A 16,557-nucleotide genomic window follows, 5' to 3' on the forward strand; every position below is an offset into this window, starting at 1 on the left:
GGGCGGGTCCAGCCAGGAGCAGAGGGCGGGCTCGGTCCTGCTCCCGCGGGATGCTGTGATTTCAATGTTCTTGTCTCGTCAAAACAAGGACGATTTTCTCTTTAAGTCCCAGCCGCCTGGTAAATAGGATGTGAGTAGCAGACCAGGTTTCAGGCAAGTTCAAAAGCAGCTGTCCACTTTGCTCTCCTGCACAGGGGACAGCCAACCGTGATGAAAGGCAAACCCGGTGAGCACCGACTCCACACGACCCTCGGGGAGGGTCTCGGTATGTGTGTGTGTGGGGGGAGGGGAGGGTCTCAGGTAAGGACAGCGGCCCTCAGGAGCCCAGTCCCTTGCGGGCCGGACAGAAGGCAGGCACAGAGCAGGCTCTGCTGGGGAGGGTCCCACACCCAGGGTCTGGCTCCCCTGGGCACTGCAGGGAACAAAGGCGAGGAAGTGCTGGGCGGGGGACATGCCACCCTCTCTCTCCCTGTGCTCACCCACAGCCCTCCCGTCCCCGGTCAGCCGAGGCCTCCGCCCCCCGCCCCGAACCCCGTGCTCCGGCGGCCGCCCCCACAGTTCCGCCAAGTCCGTGTGGTACCTGTATCTACTGCCCAGCTCACTGAGTGAGTGAGCGACACACAGTGCAGAAGATGCGCCGGAAAACGGTGCGGACGAGGGCTGGGCGATTTAAACACGGGGTCCCCCGAGACGGCGAGTGAGCAGAAGCCCAAAGACGGGAGACCGTGCAGCTGTGTGGGGAGCAATGCAGAGGCCTTGGGGCTCGAGGCGCTTTCCAGGGGGAGTGAGACCGGTGAGGCAGGAGGCAGAGCTGGAGGGGCAGGTCCAGGCCCTCGGGCCCCCGGTCACTGGCTCGCTCTGCCGGTGACCACGGGCGGCTCTGAGAACAGACCGTGCTCCCAGGGCACCTCTGGCTGCCGCGCCGAGAGCAGACGTGGCACGGGGTAGGATGGGGACAGGCGGACCCGGAGACCGGCTAGGAAACCATGGGCACCATACAATCAAGAGGCGTCAGTGACTCGGGCCAAGGGGCAGCCGTGCGGCTTGTGAGCTCCAATTCTAGATACACTTTTAAGCTGAGCCAACGAGACACGCTGAGGGATACGAGACGTGGGCCTGAGGGAAATGGGCCGAGGATAACGCCAACTTCTCTGGCCTGGACGACCGGACTGGTGGGGGGAGGTGAAGCCGCCATGTCTTAGGCAGTGGTCCTCAGCCTTTGTGACACCAGGGACCGGTGCTCCTATGAGAATCTAATGCCTGATGATCTGAGATGGAGCTGAGGCGATGATGCTGGCGCTGGGGAGCGTCTGCGGATACAGATGAAGCTTCACCTGCTCACCTGCCGCTCACCTCCTGCTGTGCGGCCCGGTTCCTAAGGGGCCACGGACCGGTACTGGTCCACAGCCCGAGGGCTGGAGACCCCTGGCTTGAGGTGAGGACGGTGTGCGGGCCAGTCTGCAGGAGGCAGTGTCTCAGTGGGAAGGTGGTGACTCTGTTCTGTGCGCATGCTCAGCTGAAGACACCTGTTAGGCATCCAGGTGCAGACGTCAAGTAGGCAACCGGACAGGTGAGTCCAGAGTACAGGTGGGTGACCCCTGATCCAGGCCGGAAGTACATGCTGAGGATGAAGGACCTACAGTGAGTGACCAGAGAGCCGGGAGGAGACGCAGGAGCACGAGACGCTGTGGAAGGGTCAAGCTGAGATGCACGTGGGGGTGACCCCTGCAGTCGGCCATACGGAGGTCACTGGCAGGCAGCAGGGCTGGCTGGAGGGTGTTACAGAGCATGAGCAGAGCCAGGGACAGGCGTGTATTCCTGCCCCTCACGTCACTAAGCCGGCTACGCCTGCCGTCCACACACGGAGCAGCACCTCTGCCTGCCACTTCCTGCTCTGACGGGGACCCCGCCTGGCACGGCTCACTCCAGACGACGTTCGTTTTGCTCCAGGCCGCTGCTGTAGACGACACCTCACGGGTGAGAACAGTCCCCGTCCGTTCGTAACGAGCAGCGTTCTCGCCAGGACGGCGCAGAATCTCATCGCGTGCGTGTCCCGCATCAGCTGCGATGCTCCGGCGTTTGCCTTTAAGCTGCCGGTGCGTGTCACACCAGCAGAACAGCGTTCCCACAACGCATGACGCACGCAGAGCCGCAAAGCCCTGCGGCCGAGGGAAGGGCAGCTCACGAGCAGCCGGCGCGCCCGGGGATGGCGCCCCCAACCCCAGGGACCCCGCCGCTCGGCACCCCCACTCCAGGCAGTCGCGGAGCGCATTCTGAGGGAGGCGGGCGGCAGCCTCGGGTGGGTGGGGCCCTGCGGGATTTTCACCGGGGGACAGAGAGACACTGAGAACAGCTCGTAGCAAGTATGGGCGAGACGTTTATGGGAAAGACGTTAACAGTTCTCCGAAAGGTTAAAAAAAGCCCAGATTAAACAGAGCTATACTAGGTTACTGGACACAAAGATCCGATGTTGAAGAGATGTCAGCTGCCTTCCGTTTCAATTTGTAAATTCAATGTATTTGTCATAAACACGGCAACCGCGACGTTTGTGGAAGACGAAGCTCGTGCCAAAGCCGGCACGCACGGAGGCCGGACACGACAGCGAAGGTTCCATCGACTCCGCGATGTCTGTGGGACCAGCGCAGACCACGTGACCCTAGCCCAGGACAGACGCGGGCCTGTGCCGACGCGGTGTCTGTCTGACCCGGTGTCTGTCTGGGCCAGTGTCTGTCTGGGTCGGTGTCTGTCTGGGCCGGTGTCTGTCTGTCTGGGCCGATGGGGCAGCACAGATGCTATCCACTGAGACAGCTGCCGTCCACAGGGACAAAACAAGGCCAGACCCTTCCTCGTGCCCCACGCAAACCCAAATTCAAGTGGATTAGAAAGTGACGTGTAAAAACAAACCTTGAGCACATACATTTTAAAAACCATTCGACTACACAGAAATTTCAAATTTACGTACGTCAGAAGACGCTACAATTAGGACGCATGAACAAGTGACAGGCTAACAAAAACGCCTGCAGTGCCTGTGTGACTGACGTGGAGATGCGTGTGCACGCGTTAAAATCCCCCTAAGGACCAATTAGAAGACGACGAACTGGGCGATGGATTGAGTGGACCTGAGCGGTCGGCAGGGAGAGAGCCACTCGCACTGGCTGGTGATCAGGGACGTGCAGAGACACATGTGATTCCGCCCGCAGCGCTCGGACGGGAACGCGCCGGCTGCAGGGAACGCAGGGTGCGGGACGGGGCACGGCCTGCTGTGCGGGCGGGCGGGGGGCAATCGGTGACACCTCGCGGCTCGCGTCCTGTAGACCAGGAACTTCGCTCTGCATCCGAGCATCTCCCACTCGGCGCTGCTGGAGACACGGACGAGGCTGAGCACCGCCCGCAATTTCAAAGAACTCAGAGACAACTTAAGTGTCTTCCGATGGGAAAACGGACAGATTCGGGTGTATTCACACGATAAAACTACAATGTTTGAAAACGAATAAAATCCAGCTCTGTCCATCAACGTGAGTGAACGTTAAAAAGGTAAAGTTGAATTTTAAAAAGCACATTACAAATAAAAGACCTACTGAGGGTGCTGTTTATAAAAGTTTCAGAACGTTCATTAAATTACGTGTTGTTTACAGATACTTCTATACGTGGCAAAAACATGAAAGCACATTCAGAAATGATAAAAAATGATTTCCAGGCTGTGGTCACCTCTGGAGAGGAATAGTATACGTAAAATTTAATTTCTAAAGAAGAAATAAAAGATCCGAAGCAAAAAAAAAGAAAAAACCTTGGATTTGACAAGGCCGGGTTGTAAGCACACAGACGTCTATTAAATTGTTATCTCTGCTTTTCTGTATATTAATTATAAAAATTTTTAGATTTTTCATATTTAAAAGAAAAGACCCAGGAATTAACTCGAAATGGTCTTTTCTAGAGTCACCAGACTTGTCTATTTGGAGGGCCCACTGTCCCCTCGTGGGCATTCAGACTTTGGCCGCAGGCACGTCCATCCTGGGATTCTGACCTCCTGACCTTGGGCTACCAGGCCCGGTGTCTCCTCCCAGGTCCACGGCCAGGCCTGAGGCAGCCGCTCCCCGCCTCAGACTCCCCTTTGACCTTCCTTCCTTCACAGGCCAAGCTCACACGTTTCCTCTCTTGGCCTTGCTGTCTGAGAAGCTCCAAGGACAGCACGGAAGGCAGAAAGTGCCCTGGCTCTCACCTGTCCTTCAGCGACTGGCCGGGCAGGAGGAGAGTCCAGACACCTGCTCACGTTACGAGTTCCGCCGTGGAGCTAGGTCTGCTCCTAACACGGAAACATCCGAGCTCAGAACGACTGCGGGTGAACTACGCGCGAAATGCTCACATACGACAGACGCGTCTTTAAATGTCGGAAACGAGGCAAAGGGACAATTCCCCTTCTCCTTCCTATAAAAGGGAAATGGTAAAAAGGAATGGTTTCCGCCTTGAACTGTGTCGCTAAGCTTTCCTTGTCATTTCTGGCCTTCTGGAGCCAGGGCCTCTCCTGCGGGGACGTGTTTCTGTAGGTGTATTTTTGAGGCCACTCAAATGACAAAATGACAAGAATCGTTCCCCATTCTGCGCTCAGACTTGAGAGCGCCGACTTCAGCTGTGCGAGCAAATTCTCCGCTACGGCTCCCTTTGAAATATTCGTCACCAGGCCCCCGCACGGCACAGTCACCCATCGGGAATGCAGAGCACGGGCGTCTCAACGCTCACGCCGACGCCCCCACGTTTGGGGCACGGGCCAACGAGGGAAGCGTGAGTCACCGTTCACTGCGCAGCCAGCTCCTGAAGCACAGACGACCCTGCGGCTCACCCGGCGGCCCCAGAGGGACTGAGCCATTATCTCCACGCCAATCTCCACTATCGTTAGCCAGACGCTTATTGGCGTGTGTCTGTCCGCGTCTCGGAACATTCCCAATGGCCAAATGACAAAGGTCACAGTCAGTCAAATTCAGCCTGAAGAGTCACGGAGTGGATGCTCGTCCCTACAGCCCGGGGGGAGGGGAGAAGGGGCCGATCTGGGAAAGGCAGGTGACCCAGAACCAGCTCCCCGCTCTGGGATTTGGGGTGGCACTCTAGCGTAGCAATAATTCTTAACTGAAATGAACATTTTTTAAGCTATGTAGTACAAGAGAAAAGCATAAAATAATAAAAGAGACTGGAACATTTTAAAGTTCCTAATAAATATTTATTCTTTGATGTATTAGGGTTCTCCGGAGAAGGAGAATGAACAGGACGTGTGTGTGTGAGTGTGAGAGTGGTGTGTGTGGGGTGTATGAGTGAGTGTGTGTGTGAGCTGAGTTTCTCAAGTCTACGCACTGCTCACCTGACCACCTGCTGTCAGCGTCTGGCCCACGAGCCCACTCTGCAGTCGGCTCTGCTACCCGCCCGGCCCGACCACTCCGCCGCTCTCTAAATCTTGTCAAGGACGTTCCTGGCGAATCAAAAAGCAAAGGATCCCACTGCAGGTCTGATGATTTCTGCTCTGAAGCAAGAAATGACATCACACCACTTAATAACTCACAGCCTCAGCCCTCTGTGGCCGAACCTCAGCCAGAAGAGCCCGAGAGAGAGAGGAGAGTCGCTGCCCTCGGCAAGCAGGCCCGCTTCCCGCCCGCGGCCCCGCGATGGCTCGGGGCACGGTCGAAGCTGGGCGGGCCTGCAAGTGTGGACGCGGGTGGCACGCGCTGCAGGACACAGGCCGGCCTCCTGACAGTGCTGAGTGTGACGGGGAGCCCGTCACCCCCATTCCCGGCCTCCCCACCGACTCCCTGAGGCTCCTTGCAGCTCGCAGGCCTCCACCCTGCCAGCCCCTCCTCCGGGGCCGCTCGTGGCTGAGACTCGGCTGCTGCGGCCCCTCCAGGACGCTCGCCCCACGCTCTGGGCCACACCCCACATCAGCACACGCGTGTGAGGCACGCTCCCTGGCTCACTCGCTGTCCCCACAAGGACGTCCGTGGCTCCTGCACCCCCCGTTTACTGCACATCCAGGCCTCTCTGTTCTTGACAAGCTCCTGAGACAAGTGTCACAAACACTAAGGTCTGGGGACCACTGGGTGGTGAGCTGAGGAGGTGAGGACCCACCACCCTTGGCCCATGTGACCCCCCCTCCATCTAGCACGGTATTTGGGAAGTGACCAAAACAGTGAATGAGTCAGTGCCGTGCCCAAGTCCCTAGTCTCTGATGTCACCGGTAGCTGCCGCTGAGCTGTTCTGACCCCTGCTTGTCTCTGGTGAGTGAACGGACCACCGACCTTGAGCCGGTATTAAACTCACGTGCTTGTAAACCGGGCCGTGAGTAAGTCTGCATGCTTCACACTAATTCGAGCAAAAAGAATCCACATTCCCCTAATAGCCATGCTCCGGGGAACCCCCAGATCCAGCAGAAAGGAGGACAGTGGAAAGGATTTCTCACGGGCTAAACCCAAAGAAATTACCAGGCCCTGCCGCACACAGAGAGAGAACGGAGCTCTGAACAACCCAGCTGTCCCGCGTCACGTCCAGCGGTCCGGCCTCTGTGACTGCGGCTGTGACAGGGAGACTGTGTGTGCATGTGCAGTGTGTGTGCGTGCACACATGTGCAATGCGGGTGGATGTGCAGTGTGCGTGCATGTGTGCAGTGTGCATGCATGTGCAATGCGTGTTTATGAGCATGTACACGTGTATGTATGTGCAATGCATCTACGTGCAATGTGTGTGTGTCCATGTGCGCATGCACGTGTATGACTTTTTAAAACATTTAAAAATAAGACCTTGCAAAGTGCCCAGCGTAGAGAGCACAGAACTGAGGACCCAGTGCCCAGAGGTGGCTGTCCCGCCTCGGCCACTAACCGCGAGCTGCCGGGCGCCCTGGAGCGACGCCAGACGCCCACTTCACCCGCACGCTGCTTCCTTTAGAGCTAAGGACCACCTCGGACACCGTGTCACGAGACCACTGTCAAATCGGAGGCCGTAAGGAGACCGTGTGACAACGCAGTGCGTCTGGGGGGGTTCGGGCGCGGGTCCCCGAGAACAGGAACCATGGTCTCGCGAGCGTCTCAGGCTGCAGGGCTTGGGAACGGGCAGGACCACGTGCTGCAGGCCACACACCTTCCCTCAGCGGGTCGCCAGACCCTGCTGTGCGGGGGGCAGGGGCACCTCGTCTGTGCAGACCAGGGACACGGAGCGGACGGATGGCGGCTCCCCACGCGACACGTGCCGCCTACCCGTCCCCCACGACTTCCACGCTCCATCAAACCCAGCATTGGTCTTCATGTCCCTACAGAGTCCCACGTCCCCTACAACTTAAACCACAGCGTGTACCTTTCTAATGCAGCCCCACCAAGAACCGAAGGCCTGCGCCCCACCCACGCGGCCCCTTGAATGGGGTGCGCGCGGCCCTCGCCCTTCAAACTCCCTCCGTTCCCCTCCCCCACCTCCTCCCGCTGCTGTTGAGGAAAGCTGGTGGCTGGCGCTGTGGGTGTCACATCATGTCTTCAGCCACCTCCCTGCCCATGGCCAGCTGCACACTGTCCCCTCTCCCGGCACCCCCCGTAAGCTCCGACTTCGATCCAGAGGCTCCGTTGGAGTTAGATGTGACGGGGATTTTTGCTGTACAATGCGCCCTCCGCGGGTCACGTCAGGGGGCACGCGGCGCCTGCGGTCTCTTCCTGCGATCCAGGGACTGGTCAGCGAGCGCGGGGGCTGCCGGGCGGAGCCGTCCGTGACAACGTCCCCCGCGAGCTGCCCCATGGTGGCCAGACTCCCGGCGACAGCACCATCCCCACGCCTCTGCGCTAACACTGCAGGTCTTCCGATGGCCACAGAAGCGCGGCGACTGCGCCGTCCCCTCCACCCGCCGGCTGGCCCCCTGCGAAGGTGGCCGGCGACGGTTTGCTTCAGAAATCACGACGAACCCACGGACTTCCACGTACGGACGCGTTTCAGTCCACTGCCGCCGTCAATCCTCAGATGCCCGACGCTGCCGTTTCTGGCCGGTGGGAGCCCCATTAAACTGGGCTGCAGCGGAGTGACCCCAGCTTCCCTATGGCTCACGCGGAACACCCCCGCCCCGGACCTGGAAGCAGGCTCCTTCCACCGCACACGGTGGGGGGACTCCGCGGGGTGCTGAGCACCGCCCCGTAACTCCAGCGGGGAGAGCTACAGGATGTGATGTCATTTCTTTTAAAGAGACAAATACATCACAGGTTCACGCTGAGTCTTAATTCATATTTAAAATTATAGGGTTTTGACTGCTTTGATTTTATGCTTGACTCGCTCTTCTTTTATGTTAAGAATCTTAGTTTCTATAGTTTCATAAATACTTATTTGCTCTACCCTAATACATGTATTTATGGGTAATACAAGTATTTCGCTGTGTGTATATAAATAAGAGATCCAAGACGGCACTAATAATATTACTAACAATCTGATAACTGAGCAGAGTTTTAAAACATTTGTGCGGATTTTTTTTTTGTGCCTGAGGTATACCCTACTGCGGCTGTACATTCAAATTGCTTCAAAGTCTATTTGGAGTAATTTTTCTCCGTGGGATTAAGGCACCAACTTGATATGTGGTTCGGCACACTGCCTAAATGTTAATTCTGTTCTTGCTTCTAAGGACAGCTTTCCTATTTAGGTTCGCTTTGGTGTTGTGATTATGTAACGCGCCACGGGAGTCCAAGGTGAACAGCGGGTCCCTGCACCCCCATCCCCCGCCCCCACAAAGACCGGCCTTCACGCTGGGCTCTGATGTATCGTGTCGCTGACCTTTTGTTTCGTCTGTAACGAAAGCGAACACGAGTCCCTGCAGGAGGTGCACGGGCACACGCGTCCACACGTGCACACACTCGCGCTCCCCCAGGTAAGCAGTGCACACCGCCTGTACCTCGCTTCTCCCCGCGTGGCACGGCCAAGGGCCACGACACGCAGACGCGCACGTCCCTCCCAGCTGCGTGGCGTGCCGGCCTGGGGGTGTGTCACAGCCGCCCCCTGCAGATGGACGTCATGGTGCTGTTGCCCAGGGCCGCTGTGACCAGGCCTGTGGACACAGCATCTTGTAGCTTCTCCAACGTGCCTTCTGGATGGTTCCGGGGCCAACAGGTAAAAGCCGGCATCACCTGCCAGGCTCGCTCCTACTGGGCCCCGTGGCCCCCGGAGAGCGGTCGGCCCCCTTTGCCGTCGGCTCACGGGACAGTCGTCACGGACTGACGGGCCGCCTCTGGTGGGTGTAACGGTATCCCCTGTGTGAACCTCACGGCACACGGCTAGGGTGCAGGACAAGGGACTGCGCTGGGGGTTTGAACTCCGTGAGGTCCCAGTGGATCCCTGCTCAGTTGTAAGAAATGACACAGAGGCCCCTGCGCCCTCTACACGGGTCAGGCCCACGCTTGTCACTGCAGGAGGAGCAACGATCAGCTCCCGGGGGCCCTGTGCGCCTCACGTGACCTGCAGAAAAGCGTCCGGCCGCGGGGCTCGGCCGGTGCATCACGGTCGGGGCACATGGGTGCGGCGGGCGCCGGTGAGTGGAGAGGTCGTGACCGGGGCATACGATTTACACAGTACTGGTCAAACGACGTCTTCGTGTGGTTTGCGCTGCACGCCCATTGGTGCACGTGGATGTGGGTGTGGATGCACGTGTGCGTGTGCGTGTGCATTCCCTGTGACTTCTAAACGAAGCCCAGCTACTCTCCCGCCTCTGGATTCATGGTAAAAAAAAAAAATTCAACCATAAACATTATACTGTTCAGCTCTCCGGGCATTATTTTTCTGCCTGGTAACTCGTACACTGATAAAGAATTAAAGCTCCCCATTCCACTGGGGTCTCTCCATCAGACTGCGGCTTTGCGCTTTATCTCCGGGACTTAGAACATATATATTTAATGTTGTTTTGCTACAATAAGATCGGTCTTTAATTAATGCAATTTTCCTTAAGTCTTTTTTAACCTAAATATCAGCACCCCGTTTTGCTCCTGCTCCGGTCTGACTGAGACAGCTGTGCCCAGCGTTTTATTTCTAATCCTTCTGTGTCCCTAAAAGGAATAAATGCTAAGCTATGGACACTCCAGCAAAATCTGACAAAGACACTTTAAGACGACATGAATGAAACATTCGTCTCATCCGTGGGCATTTAAAACAGTATTGTGGTACTCTATTTTACTTTTTTGGGAAAACTTAATTCGTGGCCACTTTATTTTCAAGTATTTTTAAGTTGTTTAGCTAAATGCAGCATAAACGAAAAGTTTATATGTACACGAGAAAGTAAAAACGTCAGCAGAACGAGACCTCTCGGGCTTGCCGCCCGCTGTGTGAGAAAAGCGGCCTCCCCTGGGAAACCGTCCCCACGCCGGCCTTTCCCTGGAGACCCCGGCCCCCCACGGTGACCGCCCCGGACTGTGCGTCACTTCCCCGACTTCCCGCCGGCCCACACCGCGCTGGGCACCCTGCCCCGGGCAAAGCCGCGGGGGAAGCTTCAGGAATGAGGGCTCCGTGCCCACCCAGCTGGGGCCACTCGTGGCCGGGCCCCGAGGACCTGAACTCTGTCACTCTCTCAGACCTCACGGACGTGGCTTTCCACGGCCCCAGGCGGCTCTGAGCACGCACGGCCCAGGAGCGCGGTGCCGGCCGTGCATCCTTCTCGGTGCCCGGGAAAAGCCAAGTTCTATCTTGAAGGGGCTCTGACGCTCCCGCCGCGGGGGATGACGGTTCTCACGGCTCTACATCCTCCCCCCTCCCTGAAATGTGACGCTTTATCTTTCACACTCAGGCAGAGGGTCCCCAAACCCTCCCTGGTACACGCGTGCACACGGCTCAGCTGAGGGGCCTGGCGGGGGGCGGGGGGTGTTGCTAACCAGCCAATCCGAGGACAGAGCCCTCTGGCGTGACTGCTTTATGCAGAGACCCTCCCCGAGCCTCACTGCCCCGGGGGTGGGAGGGTCTCTCCTTCTGTCCCCAGGACTTGGCAAGGCCTTAAAAACTAAAGCTCAAGTTCAACACATTTGAAAAATGACTTTGGGGTTCCACGTGCTGTGAGTTCGTGTTCTGACTCCTTTTTCCCTGTTTCTTTTTTAGGTTTGGGGGAATTCTGAGTAATCGAGAAAGCGCATATTTTTTTTTTAACGTTATTAATTTTTCTTACGTATAGGTTCCCTAAGGTGAAATACACAGCACGCTGTCTGATGCATTGTCACAGACGGACGTCCCAGCGGAGCCACCGTCCCCCAGCGGAGTCATTGTCCCTGCCTGGGAACTCTGCTCAGCCGAGGGGGCCTGTGCCCGTTCACGGCTGCCACGGCGTGTGAGGCCACCCGCGTGGTGGCCCAGCAGCACCCACCGTGTGTACATGTTCGCCCTCCTGCTGACAGACGGACGTGGCTCCTGTTTGGGACGACGCAGGTAAGGGTGCCGCCATCACCCCGCACAGGATCTCTGCGGGCACGAACGGTCATGTCTCTTGCACAAATGCCTAGGAACGCAGCTGCTGGGCCGGCGGGACACGCGCGCTTCGTTTTATTAGAAACAGCCAGTTTCCCCAAGTGCCAGCACCGCCTGACGCCCTGCTACTCACGCCTGGGGCCTCGCGGGCTCGCCGACACTCAATGCCCTGGAGTCGTTCACGTTGGCCACTCGTGGGCGTGTGGCTTACCCTGCATTTCCCCAAGGATAACGATGCTGAGTGCATTTCCAAGCATTTATTGGTTACAACATCTCCTGGGTGCGATCCTGTCAGATACATGCGCGCTCAACTCTCCTGGACTCCGCCCGTCCCGTTAGTCTATCTACCCTGACGCCAGCACCACAGTCTCGGTTACTGTGGCTCTGCAGGACATCTCGAGGTCGAGAGGTTAAGTTCTCCAACTTAGTTCTTTGACATTTTGTAAATTTTGCTATCTTAGGTCCTTTGCGTTTCCATAAAGACTTGTCAAGCTTTCCATAAAAGCTTGATAGGAGTTTGGGATTGCACTGACTCTGAAGATCGATTCGAGGAGAATATTTTAATATTAAGTCTTTCGATTCATAAACATGGTATATCTCACCGCACATTTCTTCAACTGCTCTCGGCAAGGTTTTGCAGTTTTTGGTGTAAAAGTCTTAGGTATGTGTAGTTAAATTTATCCTAAGTACTTTTACGAATTTCATGTATTATAAATGGTACTAGTCTCTAAACTTCGTCTTCTAATTGGTCATTGCTAACGTAGAGAAATATAACTGATTTTTGCACATTAACCTTGTATCCAGCATCTTTGTTAGTCCAATTTTTTTGACAGACTCTACAGTTTTCTGCACGTGGAATCGAAAAGGGCGGCTGATCCTTCCCTTCCCCACCATCACGCTCTTCATCCCATTCTCGCCCCGACGGCCCTGGCCACGCCTGCAAGTCCAAAGGCTGACCAGGGCGTGGGAGCAAACACGCTCGGCCTCGACGGGGGGGTCCGCACGTGACACCGTCACCATCCGACGTGACGTGAGCCGCAGGGTTCTGAAGACGCCCTTTCTTACTGAGGACGCGTCCCTGTTTCGGGGTTACTGAGAGTTCTCATCACGAGTCGGGGCTGGGGGCTCGGTCTGCATCTTTGACATGATCACGTGTTTCTCACCTTTCCTGCGTCGATTACGTTGTCGATGTTAAACCAACCGTGCATGCCTGGCATAGACGCCACTCAGTCACCACACTGTCATTTTTATCTATGACTTCATCCGAGGACGCTGCAGCTTTACTAACGAGGTTTGTAACTGACATCAGTTATAACAATAATGTCAGTATCGTTCACACCACTTTGTCATTTCTTTCTGATAATGTCCTTGTCTCATTCTGGCAGGTCAGTTACGCTGACTCAGAGCTAAGACCCGTCCTTGAGGCCGTGGAAGCGCCTGTGTGAGGCTGGTTCGCTTCCTCCTTGAACGTGAGGACTCATCAGTCACGTGGGTGTCCCAGCCGTCTCTGGAGAAAACCTCTTAGCCACAGGTGCCATTTTTCAATAGTTACGGTGCTTTTCAGGCTTCTTATTTCTTCTTGCGCAAAGTTTGATCGTTTGTATCGTTCAAAGAATTTGTCCATTTCATCTCGGTTGTTTGCCCATTTGCTATGTTATTGATCGTTTTCTCTCATTGATTTTTGCCCTTTTCATTATCCCCTTTTCTGCTTACTTAGGGATTAATGTCCCCTTCTTCTCCGAGCTTCTGAAGGCGGGAAGTAAAGCCATTGAGTTTAACGTCCTCCGTTTCTGACGTGCGCATTCACAGGGCTGTGGCACCTCTCCGGGGGCCGCTTTCGCTGCGTCCCACAAACTCGGGCACGTCGCTTTTCATCATTCACGCCGTTCAAAGCATCATCTGATTTCCCATCGACCTCTTTGACTCGAAGTTTCTTTACAAGCGTGTTGCTTAATTTTTGAAAATGTGGAGAGTTTCAGACATCGTTCTTATTGATTTCTAACTTAATTCTATTACGGTGAGATAAAAACCCTCTCATGATTTCCATCATTTTAAACGTTCGGACTTATTTGACAGCCCAGGACACAAACTCACCCTATTACCGGTCACTGTGTACGCGGAGAGAACCGTGCTGGGCGCTCCAGCTGCTGGCCGTCGGTGGGACCGGGGAAGATGCCGCCCCCGTTACCCGTCACCGCGTGCCCGGAGAGAACCGTGCCAGTCACCCTGGCTGCCGGCCGTCAGGGACCAGGCGGGCTGCTCCACGGTGCTTTTACATCTCCTGCATCTTCACTGGGTTTTGGTCTATTCGTTTGATCAATTACTGGGACAGACACGTTAAAACGCGCAGTTACAATCGTGCTAGGTGTTCCGGCGACATAAACAGCCTTGAACACTTTGTGTTCACTGCTCAGTGTGTGGCTCCCAGATCATGAGTTTGTTTCTCGTCGGTTCTTGTCGGGCGGAAGGCTAAACGTGGCTGTGGGTGAAATGCTGACGGGACAGCACCCTCCCCCAGCCCCGCCCGAGAGCCCGGCCGACACACAGGTGCTTCCAGCTGTCGCCTGGGCTGGCGAGTGGGCTTGTCCCTCTGGTTCGCCGTGTGTCCCAGGACGCACCCTTCCAGCCCTGGCCTCACACAGTGCCTCAGCCCCGCAGCCCCAGCTCTCAGCTCGTGTGCGTTCACATCCGAGCTTGGCGCCCCCTACCCCCACCTACGTCTGCTTGGGCCTGGTGACACCTCTGCTTTCCTGCACTTACCACTGTTTTTGGCAGTTAGTTCATCGGCGTTTCTGGGCTTGCTGAGGATTTTGTGACATGCTCCCTAAAGCTCGGGCGTGCCACGAAGCTGCCCCCAAACCCAGGAAGTGACGTGGGGACATGAGTGCCCCCCGGGGTTAGCACCAGGGCTCCTGACTGTGCCTTGCTCAGTCCCATCTCCCCAGGCCGTGAGCTCAAGGACGGCAAGGACTGCGTCCTCCTGGCCTGTGCTCCCCGCGCTGGCCGGGGCTTGGTGGGCAGAGGCGCAGAGGCCACTAAGGGTCCCTGACAGGCAGCCTGAGGCTTCGAGCCTCATCTGATGGGCAGTGGAGGTGCCAGCCGGGGCGACTGTGCAGGACTGCCTGGCAGCACCGAGCTCCGTGCCCGGGGGACCGGGAGGGCAGGACGCTGAGGCGGCGCCGTTCACGGGGCCCTGCGTCTCGCCGGCGCCCTCAGAGCCCCCGCTGGCACGCATAAGGAAGGGTGCTAGACGACTGGGTGCACCCGTTTTTCCAAACCCACACGAAGCGGGGAGGCGTTCGCCCGAGGAACGAGGCCACCTCTCTCCAGGGCTCAGGTCTCCAAGCCGCCCGGGAGGGCGGAGCCTCTGGTTAGCAACACGCCTGCTTCCGGCGCCTCCTGGGTCACCACGGTGACACTCCCAGCCAGAAATCACTGCTGCCGTCCAGCCCGTTCTCCTGAATTCTCCTAACAGATGTGGCGACAGGTGTCACAGGAAAATGAATGCGACCACAAGGGCCGACCTGGGCCATGTCACCCAGCTGCTACGTGGGCTCCACGGAAGCCACGACCTGGATCACTGGTCTGGAGGGACGAGGGGCTGAGGTGTCAGCGTCACGGAGACCACCACCTCTCCTGCTCTGATGGAGTGACAGCAACATCAGGATGTCACTCTGCATGGGTTTCCTTACATTTCACGTTGTTTACAAACCTACCATGGGAAAACGTCCCCGCGCCTGCTGGGGACGAAGGCTGCTGTCCCTGCACCACTGCGCCCCAGGCCCCGGGTGAGTGCTGAGGCCTCAGCTGTGGTCCGGCTGTCAGGTGTCCTTCGTGCCACTGCGTCCAGGTGGGTGGGCCTAGGCCCGGCCACCTGTGCTCTGACTACGGCCTCGCATGGCTCTGAACCATGGGGGCAGAACCGTCTGTCGCCTGGGCCTTTCTGGAGCTTGGGGCTGGGCCTTCCGGCTTCTCGCTGGGGTGCTGCCGGTTTCCAGGTGGGGCCGCCTGCGGTGAGGTGTGGAGACCCCTACGTTACGGTGTCGATGATGGCGCCAGCAGCACAGAGCAGATCCGGTGCTTCCGCACCCCGAACGAAGCCCGCCCGCCACGGCCTGGCGCGGCACTGTGCGGCCGTGGCTTCCGCGGGCGCGCGGTCCCCGCCCCCCAGCTTTCCGTGTCACGGGTATCTCTTCGCCAGGTCTACGCTTCGGCCTCAATAGTTCGGAGAGTCTCTAAGTATTGTTTCTCCTGGTTTAATTTGTTATCCATCATTTTTATGGCAGCATTAAATTTTAAGAGAGAACTGAGAGAAATAGAAAATCTACGGCATGTTCCAGTCCCAAAAGAAAGTCGCTAATAAATTGAGAACTTTCCATTTCAAATCTCACTCAGGACCAAAAAGCTTTCTTTCTGGCCAGGAGCCATCTGTCCTCCATGCTGGAGTGTGGGGCCGGTCTGCACCCGGGACGATGGACCCCGCTGGCCTGCGGCCTGCAGGGCAGAGCTCGGCCTGCCGGAGCAGACCGCGAGGAGCAGCGCCCAGAGGCACAGTGCGGGGCCGGAGGACAGGGCCACACTATCCCGCACCCAAACAAGGCCTGGCCGGGGGCCCTGGGTACGCCCTACTGGGCACCGGGTAACTCAGATTGGGATGCCCAGTGCCTGCCATCTGCCCACGTAGCCCTTAGTGGATGCCGGCGTGCCAAGCCCTGCAGAGGGCGCCAGGGCCCAGGGCCGAGGCAGGTGGCAGGAGCATCCACAGGTACAGCACTGCGGGTGCAGAGAAACGGGCCCACATCCAAGACCGTGATCCGACAGCCCCAGCAGGCCACTTTCACCGAATGTGGGACCAGGCACCGCACTGCTCAAAGCCAGCGCTGCCGTGAAGGTTCGGCGGGCTTTTCAGCACCACACGGCGGCCCGGCAGTGCAGAGCCAGCGAGGGGGGCAGTGGCCCGGGCTTTGTCCGGCGGCTCCCTCCCCTACGCCCGGCGACAGCCTCCCTTCAAACATCCTAATGCAGCCAAGCTCAGCGGCCGCCACCACACCTCTGCCTCGGGGGACCCACCACGCACACACCTGGCTGAGCAGAAACAAGGCTCTCGGGCCCCAGGACGTG

At 57.4% G+C, this 16,557-nt stretch overlaps 1 protein-coding gene across 6 annotated transcripts in view; it reads right to left on the reverse strand.

Annotated features, from left to right (window-relative positions):
- TBC1D22A (TBC1 domain family member 22A) overlaps positions 1-16,557 on the reverse strand; it is a 220,408-nt gene that overhangs the window by 21,989 nt on the left and 181,862 nt on the right. Inside the window, exon 13 of one of the 6 annotated variants that reach the window (XM_025051055.1) lies at positions 655-731. The exons of the other annotated variants lie outside the window; for them this stretch is intronic. Within the exon in view, the coding sequence (XP_024906823.1) occupies positions 670-731 (62 nt within the window). The 3' untranslated portion in view covers positions 655-669. Of the gene's footprint in view, positions 1-654; positions 732-16,557 lie in introns of those variants that run through there. 6 annotated transcript variants of the gene reach the window in all.

The sequence above is a fragment of the Pteropus alecto genome, unplaced genomic scaffold (genome assembly GCF_000325575.1).
Source record: "Pteropus alecto unplaced genomic scaffold, ASM32557v1 scaffold118, whole genome shotgun sequence".
NCBI lineage: Eukaryota > Metazoa > Chordata > Mammalia > Chiroptera > Pteropodidae > Pteropus > Pteropus alecto.